This window comes from Haliotis rubra, unplaced genomic scaffold (assembly GCF_003918875.1).
Source record: "Haliotis rubra isolate DU_JTF1 unplaced genomic scaffold, ASM391887v1 Scf1232, whole genome shotgun sequence".
In the NCBI taxonomy this organism is placed as follows: Eukaryota; Metazoa; Mollusca; class Gastropoda; order Lepetellida; family Haliotidae; genus Haliotis; species Haliotis rubra.
Window position 1 is genome coordinate 108,438 of NW_025765151.1, and position 22,134 is coordinate 130,571.

Sequence of the window (22,134 nt, forward strand, 5' to 3'; positions counted from 1 at the left end):
TCAAAAGACTGATACAAGGAGACAAAAATTCAAGCGCCTGTTCATCCCATTATCAACAGAGACAACAGAGACTTCAGCAGAAGTCTCAAGAACGACCATATCGTTCTGGATGAGAGCCGTTATATTGAGAGCCTATAAAGCAGCAGGACTAGAACCTCCTAGAGCTTCCAACCCACACGAATTCAGAGCACTTGTGTCAACACTGGCTCTGCACTGAAATTGCTCTATACCAACAATTATGGAGGGCTGCTTTTGGAAGTCCGACATGGTGTTTGCTAACCACTACCTCCGAGACATAGCCACTGAAGACGTCTCAGGCATTCACCAATTTGGGCCTCTTGTTGTAGCACAGCAACTAACGGTTCCTCAAAGGCGCTGAGTTGGAAAATCTCACCCTTTATCACGTTGACTTGTTGATAACTTTTACTAAAAGGAAAGTACTAGTTTGAAAGTCCATGCGCACAGTCTAGGACAGGGTAGCATGTGTGATTAAAGATCCTGTACGGGTAAAGATCTTAACTGTACGAGAAGGGGTCGCAACTCATTTATGATAAAGATCTTATCATAATCTTTGGGTTGTTATGAGATATCTAGTAATAGGAAGATACTAGTTTATCTGTAGCCACATGAATCAACATGATTCAACTTGTCTGAGATTGACTGACTGACTGACTGAGTTTGGTTTTACGCCGCTTTTAGCAAAATTCCAGCAATATCACGGCGGGAGACACCAGAAATGGGCTTCACTCATTGTACCCATGTGGGGATTCGAACCCGGGTCTTCGGCGTGACGAGCCAACGCTTTTACCACTAGACTACCCCACCACCCCGTCTGAGATTGAAGTAAGACAAGAAAGTGGTCCCCCCGAGTTATAACGGAAGTTGGAAGAATACGACCACGGAAATGCTGTTTCGCAGTTCCCATGGGGGGGATACAGGACGTATCTAAGGACAGCTGTTGAATCCACAAAGTGGCTTGACCCACCACCAATCTGTCGGATGCTATAAGCAAAAGATCATGAGTCAGGATAAGTAAAAATATGTAATTTTTTAAGTAAAATTGATATTTTTATACTTATCCTGACTCATGACGAGACACCCTCCCAATCCCCGTTGAAGACATTTGAGATTTCACAGCGATCCAAGTGCATGGGCAGAAATTCAGGACAGAGTGACAAGTAAGGCAGGTCACCTGACTGTTTTGCGCAGGAAAGGGCAAAAGGGAGGTAACTCGTGGGTGAGTGTATTTATACGTCCGCTTAGGGAACTTCAAGGGATTCAAGTGTTCCACTACCATTCGAAAGGGAAAGGGAGATAAGCAAAAGATCATGAGTCAGGATAAGTATAAAAATATCAATTTTACTTAAAAAATTACATGATCAGAAAAACTTATGCTCTTCATGCAGAACATGGTACATATGACATTTAGCCATAACATGAATGTTTGACCAAAATAGCTTGTTCTTTTGCATACTGTTTTCATCTGCTGAAGGGATATAAGGATATCAAATCATTTCTAGTACAAGCATTCTTGCTGTTTTCCAGGAAGAAGGAGAATGAAGAGCTTCATGAGGTCAACACTCAACTAGGTAATCAGGTTCTGGAACTGGAATCCAAGAATGAGAAGCTGGAGACTGACCTGCTAACGGTCAAGGTCAAGCTGGATCAAGTGATGAATGACCTGGCAATGCAGAGTCTGGAGCTTGACAAGGCCACAACCCTGGCTCACCATGATATATCTCTGCGAGACTTGCAAGAGTTCCATCGTCTTGAGAAGGATGAGTTGGAGGAACAGATTGAAGCACTGATGAAGGTGAGGCTACATTTCAGTTGGTCCTAGTTACAGCAATGTCAGGTGGACCCAGTCACAGCGCTGCAGGTGAGGTTACACTACATGTCAGGTGGACCTAGTTACAGCACTGCAGGTGAGGTTACACCACATGTCAGGTGGACCTAGTCACAGCACTGCAGGTGAGGTGAGGTTACACCACATGTCAGGTGGACCCAGTTACAGTGCTGCAGGTGAGGTTACACCACATGTCAGGTGGACCTAGTTACAGTGCTGCAGGTGAGGTTACACCACATGTCAGGTGGACCTAGTCACAGCGCTGCAGGTGAGGTGAGGATACACCACATGTCAGGTGGACCCAGTTACAGGACTGCAAGTGAGGTGAGATTACACCACATGTCAGGTGGACCTAGTCACAGCACTGCAGGTGAGGTTACACCACATGTCAGGTGGACCTAGTTACAGTGCTGCAGGTGAGGTTACACCACATGTTAGGTGGACCTAGTTACAGCGCTGTAGGTGAGGTAACACCACATGTCAGGTGGACCTAGTTACAGCACTGCAGGTGATGTGAGGCTACACCACATGGCAGGTGGACCTAGTTACAGTGCTGCAGGTGAGGTTACACCACATGTCAGGTGGACCTAGTTGCAGCATGGCAGGTGAGGTTACACCACATATCAGGTGGACCTAGTTGCAGCACTGTAGGCGAGGTTACACCACATATCAGGTGGACCTAGTTACAGTGCTGCAGGTGAGCTAAAACTGCATGTTAGGTGAACCTAGTTACAGTGCTGTAGGTGAGGTTACACCACATGTCAGGTAGACCTAGTTACAGCACTGCAGGTGAGGTTACACCACATGTCAGGTTACACCAGGTGACTAGTTACACCACTGCAGGTGAGGTTACACCACATATCAGGTGGACCTAGTTACAGTGCTGCAGGTGAGGTTACACCACATGTCAATTGGACCTAGTTTCCGAGCTGCAGGTGATGCTACACTGAGAAATATACCATTTGTTCCAAGTCCCTCCCCTGCTATTGATCTAGTCAAGTCTATTTATACTCTAACCACTGCCTGCCATGTGTGTTATAGAGGAAGGAGGACTTGGAAGGACAGGCCATCCCTGCAGATGTCCAGTATGTGAAGCAGGTGGAGATGGAGCTATCCAGGAACTATGATAAGATGATGGAGCTCAGCAAGTCTAACAAGGACATGGAGAAGGAGATTGACAAGCTGAAGGAGGAGCTTGCCCTGGTCAGTCTACACCCAAGCATTGTTCATGGAGTACTGTGTTCTGAAATTATCACTTCACAAATATATCAGTGTTTGAATCAGACTAGCGCCCAAGTATCCCCATATGTCCTTAGAGATCAAATATTGCCATCTTTGTATTTCCAGTTAGATAAGAGAATATTTGTTGTATTTGTTTTATTTGTTTTGCACGGTTTAATATTGCCATCTGTGTATGTTTAGTCAGAGAATATCAATAATAATGCCATTTTTGTATATGAATATCCCCAATGTTGTGCAAGAACTAATATTGCCATCAGATCAGAGATTATCCCACAATGTTGTGCAAGAATAATATTGCCATCTTTGTATATCCAGTCAGATCAGAGATTATCCCAAATGTTGTGCAAGAACTAATATTGCCATCATCCAGTTGATTATCCCACAAATATCCAGTCAGATCAGAGATTATCCCACAATGTTGTGCAAGATCTAATAATGCCATTTTGTATATCCAGTCAGATCAGAGATTATCCCAGATCAGAGATTATTAATGTTGTGCAAGATCTAATATTGCCATCTTTGTATATCCAGTCAGATCAGAGATTATCCCACAATGTTGTACAAGAATCTAATAAGATTGCCATCTTTGTATATCCAGTCAGATCAGAGATTATCCTGCAATGTTGTAATTTTGCCATCTCTATATACAGTCAAGAGGTGAGGTGGAAGAACTAATAAGCTGCGTGTAAAGCCATCTCGATGACTACATTGGAATGTTAGAGAAACAAGTTAACCAGAGTCAAGAGAAGATTAAGAACTATGAACGGATGAGTGTTGGATCTGTACCAGTTGGAAAGCAGGTAAAGTCTTATTTTTCCTTATCCTGACTCATGCTTAATTGCTTGTCTCTTTCTTCTTGCAAATGATAGTGGAACACTTGAATCCCCTTTGAAGCTCCCTTAAAAAAAGTGGACGTAAAATCACTCACCCAGTGTTACCTCCCTTAGGCATTTTGGCGGCAAAATCTGTCACATGACAAAACACGCTCTCCACTCTCTCCTTCTTCGCTCTAGAGGACGGTTGTGAGAGCGCCTGGGTCCCCTATACGGCACTATATCCTTTTTCAGAGAGATCATCCTTGGGGTACATATATGCATTTTCTGCGGCTGAAAATGTCCTGTGACAGTTGTATCAATGTTTTAATAAAAATATTGTACAATAAATAAAAATCATTTTTCTTTATCCTGACTCATGATCTTTGCTTATCTCCCTTTCCCTTTCGAATGGTAGTGGAACACTTGAATCCCTTGAAGTTCCCTAAGCGGACGTACAATACTCACCCACGAGTTACCTCCCTTTGCCCTTTCCCGCGAAAACCAGTCATGTGACGCGCCTTACTTGTCACTCTCTCCCTTTTCGCCCAAGCGGATGGTTGGGCATGCACTAGAGTCCCATATACGGCAATATTATTGTTTACTTTTAGCCCTATTCTTCTAAATTAAGCTGTGTATGGTTTTGATTATAATTACGATGTATTATTTGTAAAAATTTATTGACTTGAGTCGTGTTTTCATCGTGTTGTAACCGTGTTTACAACTCTTGAAATCGTGCTGTGTGTGTAAACACAGGTTGTCTCTGGCTGATCCTCACCCCCAATGTCCATTGTATACAGATCCATGTTCATCCACCTTGCGTTGTATCTATTGTATTGATTTAACTGACTTACAATTTAATCAATATCTGTCTTATGTTTATAGACTTGCCATGGATCGGGTGAAAAAGTCATCTCTAGTCACATGTGATAAATCTGGAGATCAGCCTAAAAACCATATGTTACTTGCTGCTGATGTTCATAATAGTGATGTGTTGCCTAGTACATTACAGGGCCAGTCTGCGGCAAAGGGGACTAAGAAAAGGTCGTCAACCTCGCAACCTACGCCTTCCCAGTCTAAGAAGAAGACGGTGTCCTCTTCTACTATGCAGAGGAAGTCTACGAGTCTACCTATCAAGCTGATATATCAAGTTTGCAGATATACGTCTCGACAGCCTACTTCGTCATGCTGGCTTATATTATCTACAGTGGGAAGAGGTGATTTATATCACTGAACAAGAATTTACGCCTGGATAAACCCTTATTCAAGAGGTTCATATGAGCGGCGTAGAGGTACGCACGCTTTTACTCAACCAAGACCGGTGACGTCACGCTCGGAAGCTGATTGGTCCACGTCAGACGACGCCTCCCACTGACAGAGCAAGCAGCAGAAAGTTTACTGACATGTAAACAAAGACGCGGTACGGGGGATTACTTCATCGACAGCCATGTAAACAGTATACAACTACGGCCTGTTATCATCTGGGGAATCTGATAGATGTCTACCCTTCACAGCAGCATAAACAAGATTTATTTTGGAAGTTGTTGCTGAGGAAAGTCGGCATGAATGCCTGTCCCCGGCGAGGCTACACTGCACCCAGCTGTGCTATAAATAGACAACGCTTCGAAGTATGCTGATCAGCACAGAGCGCCTCTGTATAAAGGGGAAGAATGATGTATCACGTCCGATGGAAGATCCTACGGTTTGGAATATTGTCGGCTTTATGATTATTATTCATATGAATAATCAAGACTATCGGCACCGATCGATAACATCGAGGTCTATGCAGTGTCGGGTATCTGGACGACGGCATGCAGTTTTTTCAAAGTGCCAATCAACTTTTACAGCAGCTGAACCTCACAATTAAGTTGCTCACGCAACTAGGATGGCTAATTAACCTGATGAAGTTGCAGTTAGAATCAACAAGATCTTCTATTGCTGGGAATCATCACAACAGAGAACCGTATTGTCATCCCAGAAGATCGTTGGGTTAAGATACAAGCCATGATACTACAAGCAGTCATCTCTCCGTTTACACTACGATCATGGCAAGTTCTACTGGGTCTACTAACCTCAGCACAAGACTTAACCCGCACAGGAAGATTACAACTGAGGCCCGTTGCATCGATTCCTGACAAAACATCTAGACAGCGTCGATCCCATCTCGCTACCAGACAACCTCAAGAGGTATCTACTCTGGGGGACTACCAGAGTGGCCGAACCTCCTAGTACATCCGCACACCAAGCAAGCACATGGGAACCCAGCAGTGTTCCAGTTACACGTATGGACCGTATCAAAGCATGCTTGACGAAGAGAGGATACTCTGCCAGAGCAGCCAAGCAGTATCGCTTGCGCTACGCAGATCAACTCGCAGTCTATACGACGACAAGTGGCTGAAGTTTGAACCTTATGCAAGGCGGAAGAACTTCACTGCGATAAAAGTGACTCATCCTCAAGTGGTGGAATACCTGTGTCATCTGAGACAGACGAGACACATTAAAGGTTCGACATTATCTACATACCTTGTTGCCATCAGTTCAGTGATCACCATGATAACAGGCATCAAACTGACAAAAGTTCCAGAGCTACTAGAACCACCAGAGGAAGTTTAGAGCTCCGGCCTGGGACCTGAACGTCACTATACGTCATCTCACCAGTGATGCCTACGAACCTTTACATCAACAACCTTCGAGTTGCTGACACAAAAGACTCTGTTCCTGCTAGCGTTAGCCATAGCAGCAAGAATATCAGAGATACATGCGCTGGACTTCAGCCGAACTAGATTCGACGCAGGGCGAAATGAGGCAGTACATATAAGATGGGACTTCATCGCCAAGAACCAACTACCTGGCCAACCGGATAGACAGTTCCATGTACCATCGCTATCTACAATCCTCGGCCCAGAGGATGTAGAAGATTTATCCTTGTGTCCAGTCAGAGCTCTGAAGATATATCTTGAAAGGACTAAGACAAGGAGGCAAAAAGTTCAAGCGCCTATTCATCCCGTTATCTACAGAGACGATGACAGAGGTCTCGAGAATGATATCGTTTTGGATGAGAGCCGTCATACTGAGAGCCTATAAAGCAGCAGGACTAGAACCTCCTAGAGCTTCCAACCCACACGAAGTTAGAGCACTGGCGTCAACACTAGCTCTACATGGAAATTGCTTGGACACGGTGTTTGCCAACCACTACCTCCGAGACATAGCCACTGAAGACGTCTCAGGCATTCACCAATTTGGGCCTCTCGTTGTAGCACAGCTACTAACGGTTCCTCAAAGGCGCTGAGTTGAAATCTCACCCTTTATCACGTTGACTTGTAGATGACTTTTACTAGGAAAAGTATTAGTTTGAAAGTCCATGCGCACAGTCTAGGACAGACTAGCATGAGTGATTAAGATCCTGTGCAGGTAATAACCTTACCTGCACATAAAGGGATCGCAACTCATTTATGATAAAGACTTTATCATAATCCATGGGTTGTTATAAGATATCTAGTACAGGAGAATACTAGTTTATCTATAACCACACGGATCAACATGATTCAACTTGTCTGAGATTGAAGTAAGACAAGGAGTGGTCCCCCTGAGTTCTTGGAAGAATAGGACCACGGAAATGCCGTTTGCAGTTCCCATGGGGGGGATACAGGACGTATCTAAGGACAGCTGTTGAATCCAGTGGCTTGACCCACCACCAATTCTGATGGATTCTATAAGCAAAGATCATGAGTCAGGATAAGGAAAAATATGTAATTTTTAAAGTAAAATTGATATTTTATACTTATCCTGACTCATGACGAACAAGCCCTCCCAGCCTCCCCGTTGAAGACATTTGAGATTTCACAGCAGATCCAAGTGCATGGGCAGAAAATCAGGAGAGAGTGACAAGTAAGGCGCGTCACATGACTGGTTTGCGCAGGAAAGGGCAAAGGGAGGTAACTCGTGGGTGAGTATTGTACGTCCGCTTCGGGAACTTCAAGGGATTCAAGTGTTCCACTACCATTCGAAAGGGAAAGGGAGATAAGCAAAATCATGAGTCAGGATAAGTATAAAATCAATTTTACTTAAAATATTACATTTTTTTATCTATTCTACGTCCCCCACCACGTGGAGTTATCTACCGTCAAGGAACAGGCGGGATTTTATTCCATGTACTTCCTCGTTCCGAAGAAGGACAGCAGGTTCCGTCCCATTCTCAACCTCAAGGGGTTGAATCGCATGCTAGAGGTTCCATCCTTCAAGATGGAGACACTTCGCTCGGTGATCTCCTCTGTTCAGCCCGGCGATTGGCTTACGTCGATCAATCTAAAGGATGCGTATCTACATGTGCCCAATTCATCCATCGTTCAAGCAGTACCTCCGATTCTCTTACGACGGGATGGGTTACCAATTCAAGGTGCTCCCCTTCAGCATATACACTGCCCCCAGGGTGTTCACCAAGCTCATGTTAGTGCCAGCTACCCTTGCAAGGTCGGAAGGAAGGCGTTGTTACCCTTACCTCGACGACTGGTTGCTCAGCGCTCTAACTCAGCCAGCGAGCCTAGATTCTACCCACATGGTGATAGACATTGTAGTTCGACTGGGGTGGATCATAACCCTCAAGAAATCCGACCTGGTACCCACCCAGGACTTGTTTTTTCTCGGGGTGCGGTTCCAAACTCACAAGGATCTTGTCTCCTTGTCGACCGACCGGGTCACCAGAGTACGGGAGATAGTGTCTTCGTTCCTCTCGCAGCCCCAGGCACCAACACGGACTTGGCTCCGTCTACTGGGTCATATGGCGGCGATTATCTCTGTAGTGTGGCGGGCGCGGTTGATGCGCCCTATACAGCAAGCTTTGGCGAGTCTGTGGGCTCACTCGGAGGATCTGGAGTAGTGTCTCACAGTCCCCGGGTGTTTGTCTCCTCACCTTCAGTGGTGGACCAATGTCGGGAATCTCTCCAAGGGGATCCCTTTGGAAATCCCGATGCCAGCTCTTACAGTTCAAACTGATGCTTCCCTCACGGGCTGGGGGTGTGTTCTGGGCAGTCTGTCGGTGTCCGGACTCTGGCGCTTCCAGGACCATGTTCAGGGCCAGGTGGTTCGTCTTCAGTTGGACAACCGTACGGCCATGACGTACATCCTGAAGCAAGGCGGCACGGTGTCCCTAGCGCTCCTTCGGGAGACATGGGAATTTCTCCTCTGTTGCGACCAGTGCGACTGTCAGGTGCTTCCTGTTTATCTCCCGGGGCTGGAGAACGTGCGAGCTGACGCTTTCTCTCGCTGGATCTTGGCCCTGCACGAGTGGATGCTTGACCGGCAGATATTCGGAGTTCTCTCCCAGTTGTACGGATCGTTCCAGGTGGATCTGTTTGCGTCCGGCGGGATGAATCAGATACCCATGTTCTACTCTGGAATACAGGACCAGAGGGCATTGGCTTCCGATGCCTTCCTGCTGGATTGGACGGGCAAAGTGCTCTGGGCCGCCGCTACCACTCATTCCCCGGGTCCTCTCCCAGCTGTCCACCCAGCCAGCTCGGCTACTTGTGCTACTGGCAACGCTATGGCCGTCACAGAGCTGGTTTCCGGTAATTCTCAGATTTCTGGCTCAGCCTCCTGTTCTATAACCTTTGTGACAGGACATTCTCACTCAGAACGGAGCGCCATACCCCAATCCAAGGATTCAGTGGGTGGCTTGGCCTCCGTTAGGTCTAGCCTAGAGGCATGTGGAATTCCTGCAGCAGTTGCAGACACAATTCTGGCTTCGAGGCGGGATTCGACAAACGTTCAATATGAGGATAGGTGGTCCCGCTATGCGCGCTTGTGTTCAGATAAGGGGATTGCAGATCCCTTTTCGGCGGATTTAGTATGAGTATTGGAGTTTTTGCAAGCTCGTTTGGAAGAAGGCTTGGCGGCTTCGACCATTCGTGGCTACTCCATTGCTATTTCCACTTTTCACCCCTCTGTCGATGGTGCTCTTCTGGGGCAGCACCCTCTTATGCAGCACGCTTTAGCTGGCGTGGATCGGGTTCGACCTGCTGTCAGGCGAACCAGCCCACATTGGGATTTGTCAATTGTGCTAGATTGGCTGTCCGGTCCTACGTTCCATTCAGTTGTTAACAAGGAAGGCTGTATTTCTGGTGGCGGTAACATCTGGGCGTAGGGTTCGGCGACTTACATGCTATGTCGGCAGACCCGGCGCTGATTGTGTTCCATCCAGATCGTGTCAGTATTCGCCTCCCGGATACTTACCGTCCGAAGTCTATCGAACTTCCTACTCTTACCCAGCCTTCCACATCGGGGACCTCTGCAACGAGCACTCACCCGTTGGATGTCTGAAAGACTCTCAAGGTCTATATCAAACGAACACAGGGGATCCGTATGTCTGAAAGACTCAAGGTCTATATCAAACGAACACAGGGGATCCGTACGGGTACCCATCTGTTCTGCTGTTACGGTGGCGGGAAGGCTGGGGTGCCGGCGAGCAAACAGACCCTGTCTCGCTGGCTTGTATCGGTCATTTGTGCTGCTTATCAGGCTAAGGGCAAGCCTCCCCCTGAGGGGTTGAAGGCTCACTCGGTCAGGGCAGTCGCCACGTCAAAAGCTTTTGCATCAGCACTACCCATTGAAGAGATATGCTCTGCCGCTATTTGGAGCAGGCCTAGCACTTTTATCAGGCACTATCAGTTCGATACACATTCACGTGATCGTGCGCGTTTTGGCTGTTCTGTTCTCTCCAGTGGACAGTGTCCTGCCACCCTGACCAAGTGAGTCTTGGTTATCTGGTCAGTTGACGTTGCTTTCAATCAAACTCCTTTCGATTCTCTCCGGAGATTATGGTCGGTTGTGAGTTGGTTTTTCCCCCTTACGGTGCTCTCTAATAGACCATGATGTGGGCGGGGTTTTTACTTTCGTACTGTGTGCGAATTACTATGCTTAACCTATGAGGTCGGATCTAAATACTTATCCTCCCTGTCGGTTACCCTCCCATAATGCCTCTCGCGGAAGCTTCGGGACACATGACAGGCGAGTGTTGTGGCGTCTGTTACATTCTTCCTAACGATCGCTATTCATGTGTACTTTGACAGAATTCCCTCCTCCCTGGCCTCCGGTCTTTGGGAGTCTGAGTTAAGGCATATATGTACCCCAAGGACGATCTCTCTGAAAAAGAATTAACCAAACCTGTAGAGGTTTCCAATTCTTTGAAGAGAGTCATCTTGGGGTAGGGCCGCCCACCTCCCCGCAATTCTGTTCACTGATTTATTCAGTAGAAGGAATGAGGATTCGGGCCTAGGTGCTTACCTGGTTGGCTGCGCATGGGTAGCAGGGAGGTAACTCCACGTGGTGGGGGACGTATAATAGATAAAAAAGATTTTTATTTATTGTACAATATTTTTATTAAAACATTGATACAACTGTCACAGGACATTTTCAGCCGCAGAAAATGCATATATGTACCCCAAGGACGACTCTCTTCCAAAAATTGGAAACCTCTTCAGGTTTAGTTAAATTTTAGGCCTTTACCACTAAATTTAGCTGTATACGGCATTTAGGAAGATATAACAGCAATATGGTTTGAAATTTTTGTCTAAATTATCTGTGTATTCACATTGTTGACATGATATTTCATCTTGTTTACAATTGATGAAAACTTGCATTTGTTGCAGGTACTGATTGTCGGTTGCTGATCCACATCTATTATGTCCTAATTGCACTTCTACATGTTCTTCCAGCTTTCGCTGTCAACTTTGTCAGCATTTATCTGAAATTAAATTTAATAATTATTTATATTCCATTCTTAGACGTGCCAAGGACAGGTCTAGACGGCTTTTACAAGTCATGTCCAAACCGAAATGATTGCGCTGATAACCGTTTATTGCTGTCTGCTGAGATTCACCATTCCAGTGATTTACCGGTTGCTACTACGGAGCATGTTGCTGTGGCAGATGGAAGCTCCGGCTCCAGGAAGAGGTCGTCAACGTCAGTAGTAGCCTCATCGTAGTCTAAGAAGACCACGCACGCGTCTTCTCAGACGAAGCCTGCAGATAAAACGCAAATCCTGTTGAAGATGGTAGCCTCAGCGTGAAGGAGGGGACCTCACGTTAAGAAGGGTCATGCACTTGATAATTGTCCGCAGCAACTCAACACCATCAGATACCACCAGAGAACCTGCCAGCCCTGACAACGATGAGTCTGCAGTAGATGTTCCAGAGGAGCCATTCAAGCAGGAGCAGAACCAGATGTTCACCGAGCATCACAGAAGCAGATTGATGGCAGTCAATCAGGAACCTGCCAGCCCTGACAACGATGAGCGATGTTCCAGAGGTACCTTCGCAGGAGCAGAACCAGATCCCCCGCATCCCGTAGAAGAGAATCTACACCTTCACGAAGGCACAGAGATACGTCTCAAGACTCCAGGGAGGAGGTCTTCAGGAAGGTCTTCAGACACATCTCCAAGCAGGAAGGAGGCACAACGGCAACGATCTTCAGAACAAGAGGCCTCTAGATCTGAAGATGATGGCGGAATCATATTCTCCGATACAGAGATCAAATCTTGGATGGCTAATGGATTGGAACTTGCATCACCTTCTAAAGAGGATAATGAAGCATTCACGTATATATGATGTCGAACGACGACTTTGATACGCTCACCCTTCCACCCATCGATCCTGTCTCGGATGTACCGGAGAACCTCAGCACAGCCTTCAGGAAGGCAACAAAGTTCCAGAGCCAAAGCGTCCCGCCATTCAACGCCAAGAAGTTCTCACTTCACCACATGGAACCCCTCATGAAGGCCCCAGAGATAGATGAGAACTACAAAATCATCAACGACTCCCGATCAAGGACTTATAAAATAGAGGATAAGAAGCTGGCACAACTAGACACAACTACCAGACGTACCTTCTTTGGTCTAGCCAGATCAAGAGCCATCAATGAAACCCTCATCGCGAAGTGCAGGAACTCGACCTCTGAAGAGGATAGGATGATTTACTCTGCTTTGCTGACCCAAAAGAATGATCATCAGTTTATGTCTGGCATCCACATCAGCGGGGCCTGACGCTCTTGAGAAGACAAGGATTGCTGTCTTCCTGCAGTTGGAGTGAGCGGTACACCAAGACACTTTGTAGAGCACCCAGAGGTGCCAGGAACTCTAGACGCTGATGGACAGGTTCGGAACGACTGGAGTCTTTTTCCTCCTCCTCCTCCTCCTCCACAGTGGGTGGACGTCTGCAGCGGGGAATTCTTCAGGACGACTACGTATCCCAGATCCTACGCGTTTTTTACTCCCCAATCTTCTTAGTACCAAAGAAAAATTCCAGGAAAAAGTTCCAACATGAGGAAATTCAACCAAGATTATCTACGCAGACCCGCAAAGTTCAGGATGATACACCTTCCTCAACTGCGACAACTCGTTCGTCCGTTAGACTACCTCGCCAGCATAGATGTACAGGATGCGTATCTTCACATCCCGATACATCCGGACTCAAGGAGATACCTACGATTCCTCTTCAATGGAAGTCATTTCCAATGGAAGGTGCTACCATTTGGAATATCGTCAGCCACCTGGTTGTTTACTCGAGTGACAAAGCCAATCATCACATATCTACATCATCGAGGTTTATGCAGTACGTTTTACCTGGACGACGGGATTCAAGCTCATCAAGATCCCAGTCAACTCAGACTGCAACTAGACTTCACCATCAGGCTACTCACTCAACTAGGATGGCTAGTAAATCTCCTCAAGTCGGAACTAGAACCCATACAGGATCTTCAATTCCTAGGAATACGGCTCATCACATCGGGCGAATCACATTGTCGTCCCAGAGGAGCGTTGGGTCAAGATACAACACATGATATCTCAAGCACTACTCTCTCCGTTACCACTATGAAGTTGGCAGAGCCTACTTGGTCTTCTCACGTCAGCACAAGACATGACACGCAGAGGAAGACTACAACTGCGCTTCACTACAAGTGTTCGTGAACGCCATCTAGACAGTCTGACTCCTTCGACTACTGGACGACTGAAACCATATCTTCTGTGGTGGACTCGAAGTCGAATGTTTGGCGGAGGAACCTACTTATCAGAGCCAGAGTGCAACACTCATCTCTACGTAGATGCATCACTTCAAGGATGGGGAGCACCACCGACAACGGCGGCAGCAGGGAAATGGTCGAGTCAGGAGCAGAGCCTGCACATCAACATGCTCGAGATGAAAGCAGTAATAAACGCCTTACTACACTGGTCCAGCATACTAAGGAGCGCACAACTGATGATCTATACGGACAACTCCACAGTAGCGTTCTACATCAACAAACAAGGATCAACAAGATCAAGAAATCTTCTAGATCTCAGCTTTCATCTGTTCAGCATAATAGACGACCTGAACATCTACATAAAAGCATCTATCTCGTCCAGCACAACCATCCCCGACGGAATGGATGTTACATCCAGAAGCCTTCAGATGCATCATACAGATGATAGGATCTCCGCTGATAGACCTGTTTGCTACAAAGTTCAACAAACAACTACCGACATTCGTCTCTCCGGTAACGGATCCACAAGCATGGGCAACAGATGCTCTGAGCATCTCCTGGGAAGGACTAAACGCTTACACGTTTCCACCTCCAGCTCTAATGCCGCAGGTGTTGCAGACAATCAAGCAGACAAAGAAGCTGCAACTGATTTTGGTCGTTCCCTGCTGGCCAGCGAGGGTGTGGTTTCCCATCCTCATACAAGAACTCGGAAGTCCAACCCTACAACTTCCAGAGTGGCCGAACCTACTAATTCATCCGCACACCAATCAAAGCACACGGGAATCCAACAGTATTCCAGCTACACGCATGGAACGTATCAAGAGTTGCTTGAAGAAAAGAGGATAATCCGCCAGAGCAGCGAAAGCAGTGACACAAGTGGCAGAGTTTTGAGAAATATGCATTAAGGAAGGGCTTCACGGCGATGAAAGCAACACATCCTCAAGTGGCGGAATACCTTTGTCATGTAAGACAAACGAGGCGGTTAAAAGGTTCAACACTCTCTACATACCTAGCGGCCCTCAGCACGGTTATCACCATGAAGACGGGTGTTAAGCTGACCAAAGTACCAGAGATACTGGCTCTACTACGCTCCTTCAAGTTGGAAGACCAACAAAAGAAATTTAAAGAGCCTGCTTGGGATCTCTTACAGCATCTCACCAGTGATGCTTACGAACCACTAGAAAGGACATCTTATGAGTTTTTTAACACACAAAACTCTGTTCCTGATCACCCTGGCAACAGCAGCTCGGTTGTCGGAAATACATGCCCTGGACTTTGAACGAACACGATTTGATGCACATCGCAACATCGTACATATGGGATTGAGATGGGACTTCATAGCAAAGAACCAACTGCCGGGTCAACCAGACACACAGTTCCACATCCCAGCACTCTCGACAGTCCTTGGGCCACAGAATACTCAGGACCTATCTTTCTGCCCAGTAAGAGCATTGAAAGTCTACCTACAAAGGTCTAAGACGAGGAGACGAAAATTCAAGCGCCTTTTCATCCCTCTATCTACGGAGACGCCTACAGAGGTTTCACGTACGACGATATCGATATGGATGAGAGCCGTCATCCTAAGAGCCTACAAAACAGCAGGACTTGAGCCTCCACGAGCCTCCAACCCTCATGAAGTCAGAGCTCTGGCATCGACACTCGCTCTGCATGGAAACTGCTACATCTCGACAATAATGGAGGGCGGCTTTTGAAGCCAACCACTACCTCAGAGACATTGCTATCGAGGACGTCTCCGGCATTCACCAGTTTGGGCCTCTTGTTGTAGCACAACAATTGACGGTTCCTCAAAGGCGCTGAGATGAATCTCACCCTTTTATCACGTGACTTGTAAAAGCCAACACTCTGGAGAGCTAGAGCTTTAGAGTCCATGCACACGTCTAGGACAGACCAGCATGAGTGATAGACCCTGTACTTGTAAAGGACTTACTCGTATATGAAGAAGGGTCGCTTCTCCACTTGATGCGAGCATCAAGACATGGAGTTGCATAAATCCACACAGAATGTCAGGAGTAGAAGGTTCCAGAGAAATCTGACAAGTTGTGGTCCCCCCAGACTCATCAGAGGAAGCTGGAAGAAAGGATCAGCACAGTGCCATCAGAAGTTCCCTCGGGGGTATGCAGGACGTAAATCAGCAAGCTATGAATCCAGAGTGGCTTGACCCACCACCGGTTCCTTTGGATTCTACAAGCAAAAAGTAAGATTCAGGATAAGGAAAAATATGTAATTTTTTTATTAAAATTGATATTCTATACTTATCCTGACTCATGAGGTCAGCCCTCCCAACCTCCCCTCATGGCACTCTGGATTTCCCTCTAAATCCGGGTGTCGGGCTCATATTTGGAGAGAGTGAAGAGCGTGTTTGGTCATGTGACAGATTTGGCCACCAAAATGCCTAAGGGAGGTAACACTGGGTGAGTGATTTTACGTCTGCTTTTTTAGGGCGCTTCAAAAGGGGATTCAAGTGTTCCACTATCATTCGCAAGAAGAAAGAGACAAGCAATTAAGCATGAGTCAGGATAAGTATAAAATATCAATTTTAATCAAAAAATTACATTTTTGGCTTGAGGCTTTGGAATTTTGTCCTTTTACATCAGTCATGTTGTACATTCTTGATGAAGAAACATGTTACCTTCCTTGGAGGTTACAACATTATATTAGGTGGTGAATGTTCAGTCGACATTTACATAATTATATTAGTATATTGTTCCACGCGTGATGATGTCTGCCTTATTCACATTAAGCTTAAATGCCATTATAAACAGTATATTGTTCAAAGCTGTATTGAACTCCATTCACAGAAATGTGTGTGGTAACCTTTTAAACTTCAAGTTTCACAGGTTTAAGGAGATACTATGAATAATTTTCTGTTTAAGTGTATGCAAACTGAAATTGTACATCTGTGTAGTGTTTATGATATCTATGCTTTACATAACTGCAACATTGTCCAGTGAACAGAATTTCTTGTCATTGTTTGCAGTTTGATGCTACACTTCAAGCTACAGTTGAAGGTCTCAGGAAAGACAAAGATGACCTTGAGGCATTGGTTGCATCCAAGAATGGGGGAAAGAGTTCATCTGTTGATCAAGATGATAGGTTGGAGAAATTAGACATTCAACTTACTGATCTCAGGATGGAAAAAACTGAAGGTGAACAGAAATATGAAAAGGAAATAGAAAAATTACAAAAGCTTATTGTTGAAAAGGATACAGAACTTAGAGCTCTGGCTGTGCCATCTGTCAAAGACATAACAACAAAGGAAGGGAATACTGAAGCTTTGGTGAATGGATTTGATGACAAGACTGTCAATGAGGAGCTTATCAAGCAGTTAAGTGATCACAAACAGGAACAAGAAGTAGTGCTGACACAGAATGAAGAACTAAGGAAGCAGCTAAGTGATCACAAACAGGAACAAGAGGTAGTGCTGGTGCAGAATGAAGAACTTAAGAAGCAGCTAAGAGATCACAAACAGGAACAAGAGGTAGTGCTGGTGCAGAAAGAAGAGCTGAAGAAGCAGCTAAATGATCACAAACAGGAACAAGAGGTAGTACTGCTACAGATTGAAGAGCTTCAGAAGCAGCTAAGTGATCACAAACAGGAACAAGAGGTAGTACTGGTGCAGAATGAAGAGCTTCAGAAGCAGCTAAGTGATCACAAACAGGAACAAGAGGTAGTGCTGGTGCAGAATGAAGAGCTTCAGAAGCAGCTAAGTGATCACAAACAGGAACAAGAGGTAGTGCTGGTGCAGAATGAAGAGCTTCTGAAGCAGCTAAGTGATCACAAGCAGGAACAAGAGGTAGTGCTGGTGCAGAATGAAGAGATTAAGAAGCAGCTAAGTGATCACAAACAGGAACAAGAGGTAGTACTGCTACAGATTGAAGAGCTTCAGAAGCAGCTAAGTGATCACAAACAGGAACAAGAGGTAGTACTGGTGCAGAATGAAGAACTAAAGAAGCAGATAAGTGATCACAAACTGGAGCAAGAGTTAGTGCTGGTGCAGAATGAAGAGCTTCAGAAGCAGCTAAGTGATCACAAACAGGAACAAGAGGTAGTACTGATGCAGAAAGAAGAGCTTCAGAAGCAGCTAAATGATCACAAACAGGAACAAGAGGTAGTGCTGGTGCAGAATGAAGAGCTTATCAAGCAGCTTGATGGGGCTAAGCTGGAATTGGAAGTGATTCTTGCTGAGAAGATAACTGCTGAGGATAAACACAAGGATATGGAAAAGATTATTCAGGAGAAGATCGTTTTGGAAGACGAACTGGATAGGAAAACTGAACAACTTAATAACATATTGCCAGATAACAAATTTTGTGATGTGTCAAAGAAGGGGAGTAATTTTGAAAGAAGCCAGAAGATGTCAATGTCAGATGTTGTTATACATTCCTTTGATGCCGATTTCACAGTCTCTAATATTGACATATCAATGAAAATGTCAGATGGTCCAATGTCAATTGCTGATGAACTTTCTTTGGCGTCTCAGTCTAATGCTCAGTCTTTGTCTCTGGCTGATGAACTAACTTGTGCATCAAGGCAGCAAATACAACCAATGTCTCTTGCCAATGAACTGAATACAGTCAGTGAACCAGGTCAAACAGGGCATAGTGTTTGTGGACAAAATGTAACTGCAGTTTCAGTGAAGGATGAAGAACTCCAAACATCCTTTGATGTTGTAGACAAAGTTCAGTGTAAAACTGATATTGAAGAACAATTCAACATTATGACAGAGGAAGTGAAAAATATTAAACAGGACAAACTAGATATGGCAAAGAACTTGCAACTGAAAGAATCTGAGATAAGGAATCTTACTCAAGCAGTTTGCAAACTTGAACGAGATCTTGACGAAAAACAGGAAGAGCTGGAGACATTCTCTGATGAGCTGTTGAGACGACAAGACCTCATTAGTGAGGCTCAGGAAAAGAGAATATGCCTTGAACAGGAACTACGGGAACAGAAGGAGGCCTTGGAAGATCAACAAGTCAAAACTAAGCAGCTTCAACAGAATCTGGAAAAGGCAGAGAATGCTTTGACAGAGAATTTGGCAGCCATACAGATGAAATAATTGCAGAACAGAAAGTCACCCCTCATATTTCAGATGATGTTGACAGTGAAGAAGATGAGGTGACGTTTTCAATCAAGAAGATATCACCTAAAGTTTCCCAGTCTAGAAATGAGGATTTGGAAGCTATTATAAAAGAAAAGGAACGTCTGCTGGAGGCTGCAAAATTGGAACATAAAGAACAGGAAATGAAGATACAAGACTTACAAAAGTACATGGAGGTACACACTGATAATGAGGGAAAGACAATTAAACTAGAATGTTGTCCAAATGGGAGTGTGAGTGAAATAGAGGATCTGAAATGTGGGAAATTAGAACTTGAACAGAAATTGAAAGATCTGCAAGAGAAGGTGCAGGAGAAATCGCAGGAAGATGAATGTCGGCTTGATGTGTTCAGCAGTGAAGATTACCCGGAAGAGAGAGCAGGAGCTAGAGGCAAACATCCAAGAAAAACAAGAACAGCTGGAAAAGACAAGACAGGATCTACAAACGGTGCAGGAAGAGATGAAGACTGTTAGAAACAGTCTGGAAGCTGCAAGTGCTTTACTGGAGGTAAAGGAAAAGGAGGTTTTGAAACTTGTTGAACAGAGAAACTCTGATCTTGAGAAAATTGCAAAGCTTCAGAATGAAACACAAGAAGAAACAGAAAAGAATAAGGAAAATGTTGACATGAAAGAAAGAGAAATCAGTGATCTGAAGGTTGCACTTAAAAATCTAAAGACTTATGTGGAAGAAAAGGAATCCCAGACAGGTGAAAAAGATGTGGTCATTGAAGAGTTGCAGGCGAAATTAAGTGCTGCTGTTGCTATGGAGGAAGAAGTGAAAGAACTGACCTTGAAGTTGGATCAGAGTGAGTTGGATGTTGAGGCAAAGACTAAACAGATAGATGAAATGACTAAGATGATTACTCAAGGTACGACTGAACTGGAAGCTTATGAGACAGAAGTAGAAACACTGAAGCAGAGAGTTGTTGAGGTAGAAGAACAGATGGCTAAGAATGAGGCAGAATTTGATGACATTAAAGAAGCTGGTATGGCAAAGATTGATTCTTTGACTGATGAGTCTTCAGAACTGCAATATAAAGTAGCAAACTTAGAAAGCTGTTTACAGGAAAAAGAGCATGAAATTCATGACATCCACGAGCAGATTGACAAAATCATACAGGACAAACTACAAGAAAGCCAGACAGAAATCCTTGCTAAAGAACAGGAAATAAAATTACTGTTAGACAGTGTGTCATCCTTGGAAGAAGTCATTAAAGACAAAGACCATGAGATTGAGGGTGTTCTGTCTGAAAAAATAAAGTTACAGGAAGGGGGAGAAGAGATGCTGAAGCTGGTGCAGGAGAAGCATGAGCTTGAGGAGAAGTTGAGGGAGAAGACTGTAGACATGGCCAGTCTTGAGGATGAAAGGTCTCGAATAGAAACTGAGCTGACTCATAAAACAGCAGAGTTACAGGTTATGGTGGAATACAAAAACAAACAGGATGTGGAGCTGGAAGATAAAATCACAGAGATTGAAAGTTTATCCATTGAGATTCTGAAACTAGAAGATGCCGTTGTGGAAAAAACTCAAGATTTGGGTATTCTTCAAGAGGAGAAGACGTGTACTGATACAATCCTGCAGGATAAATCAGCTTTGCTAGAGGATCTGGGAAAGAAGATGGATGAGTTTGAGAATCTATATCAAGAGAAATCAGATGAAGTGGATCAGTGTAGGGTATGCATTGAGACACTAGAAGGAACCATTCATGTGCTGAAAGAAGAATTACAGACAGCTACAAACAGGAAATCAGAAGAGGAACTTGGATCAGAGTTAGATGTCCTGAGGACAAATCACCAAGAGAAGGTGGAGGAAATTTCCAGACTCACGGCTGAAATTGAAAAGCTGAAGAACTGTCAGATGCATATTTCCACTCAGGATGGGCAAGTGCAAAAACCTGATGTCTCGAAAAAAGGCTCTCCTAAATCATCTGTTTGCTAAACTCAACACAGGTGGTAAAAGTGATCTCGCAGGCATGATTGAGACTTTAGATAAGGTAAGATGGGGTCAAGTAAGATTGTTTTTATATTTGGAATTACATGATAATGCTGAAAGAGAAAAGCAATAAAACATGATGTTGTGATAGGTCACATGTCATGTATCTGTCATCATTTTCAAATATTTTACAATCATAATAACAGGACAAATGAAAAATTTGTTGTATCAGTAACTTGCAAGCAAAACTGTACAAACATCACCTGTATGTGATCATGTTGTGTAAAGAGAAATGTTGAATGATCTGTTTTAGGAAGGACATGATGAGTTAGCAATTCAGCTGAGAGAACTGGATGTAAAACTTGCCATTGAGGTATGATTTGTAATTACTGTCTCATTCTGATGAGCACTTGTGAATATATATGTAAAACAGAAATGAATAGTCTGATTTTAAAAACAATTGTTTTTAAGATGTTTGTTAGCTTGATATGAACCGTAATATATCCATGGTCCTCCAGTTATTTTACTTAAATAACTTTGATTTTCAAAGGTTGCCTCAAGGCCAGGACCATACTTTCGGCACAAAAATACAAGGAATACAGACACTCGTGTAACTTTCTTTTGTGTGTTGAGGTGACATTGGTTTTATAAGACAAATGGTCATTAGTAGATGTAACAACCAGTTGTCAACACTGACATATTCTTTCAGAGAGTAGAAGTCAACCAGAAAATAAAACAGAGCGAGACTGAGCTGATGAGGAAAGACAGAGAGAACAAGCAGATGAATAAGGCCATGGAGGTAAGCGAGTGGCAGGCATGAAGCCTCTAAATACTACTACACTGTCTGAACTCAAGTTATATAGTCCATCTCACTGAGCAGGTTAGTGATAGTACCAGTTTCACAGTTCCTTGCTATGTTTGATGGAACTCCATAACTTACCAGCTGGCTTTCAACAATTGACTTCCACTTTGTTTTCTGAGGATTAGACTATATGGATGTCAGAGCTTGCAATAATGTTCGTACAATGTAAGGCTCTTTAGCAAAATGTTTCAGTGTTCAATCTCGGCTGTGCCATTGTGCCATTCGTGCACTGAATTTTGTATACATACTGTACAAGTATGGACAGGTCGTGTTAGCGCCTAGTGGTTAAAGCGTTGGCTCGTCA

At 44.6% G+C, this 22,134-nt stretch overlaps 1 protein-coding gene across 1 annotated transcript in view; it reads left to right on the forward strand.

Moving 5' to 3' along the window:
* LOC124266147 (kinesin-like protein KIN-7O) overlaps positions 1–21,760 on the forward strand; it is a 58,240-nt gene extending 36,480 nt beyond the window's left edge. The window contains 10 exon segments of the mRNA XM_046700956.1: positions 1,546–1,813; positions 2,888–3,049; positions 3,878–3,888; positions 12,017–12,204; positions 15,157–15,356; positions 16,913–18,836; positions 18,926–19,408; positions 19,410–21,029; positions 21,282–21,341; positions 21,678–21,760. Of these exon segments, the coding sequence (XP_046556912.1) occupies positions 1,546–1,813; positions 2,888–3,049; positions 3,878–3,888; positions 12,017–12,204; positions 15,157–15,356; positions 16,913–18,836; positions 18,926–19,408; positions 19,410–20,974 (4,801 nt within the window). The 3' untranslated portion in view covers positions 20,975–21,029; positions 21,282–21,341; positions 21,678–21,760.
* Positions 21,761–22,134: the final 374 nt, after the last annotated feature.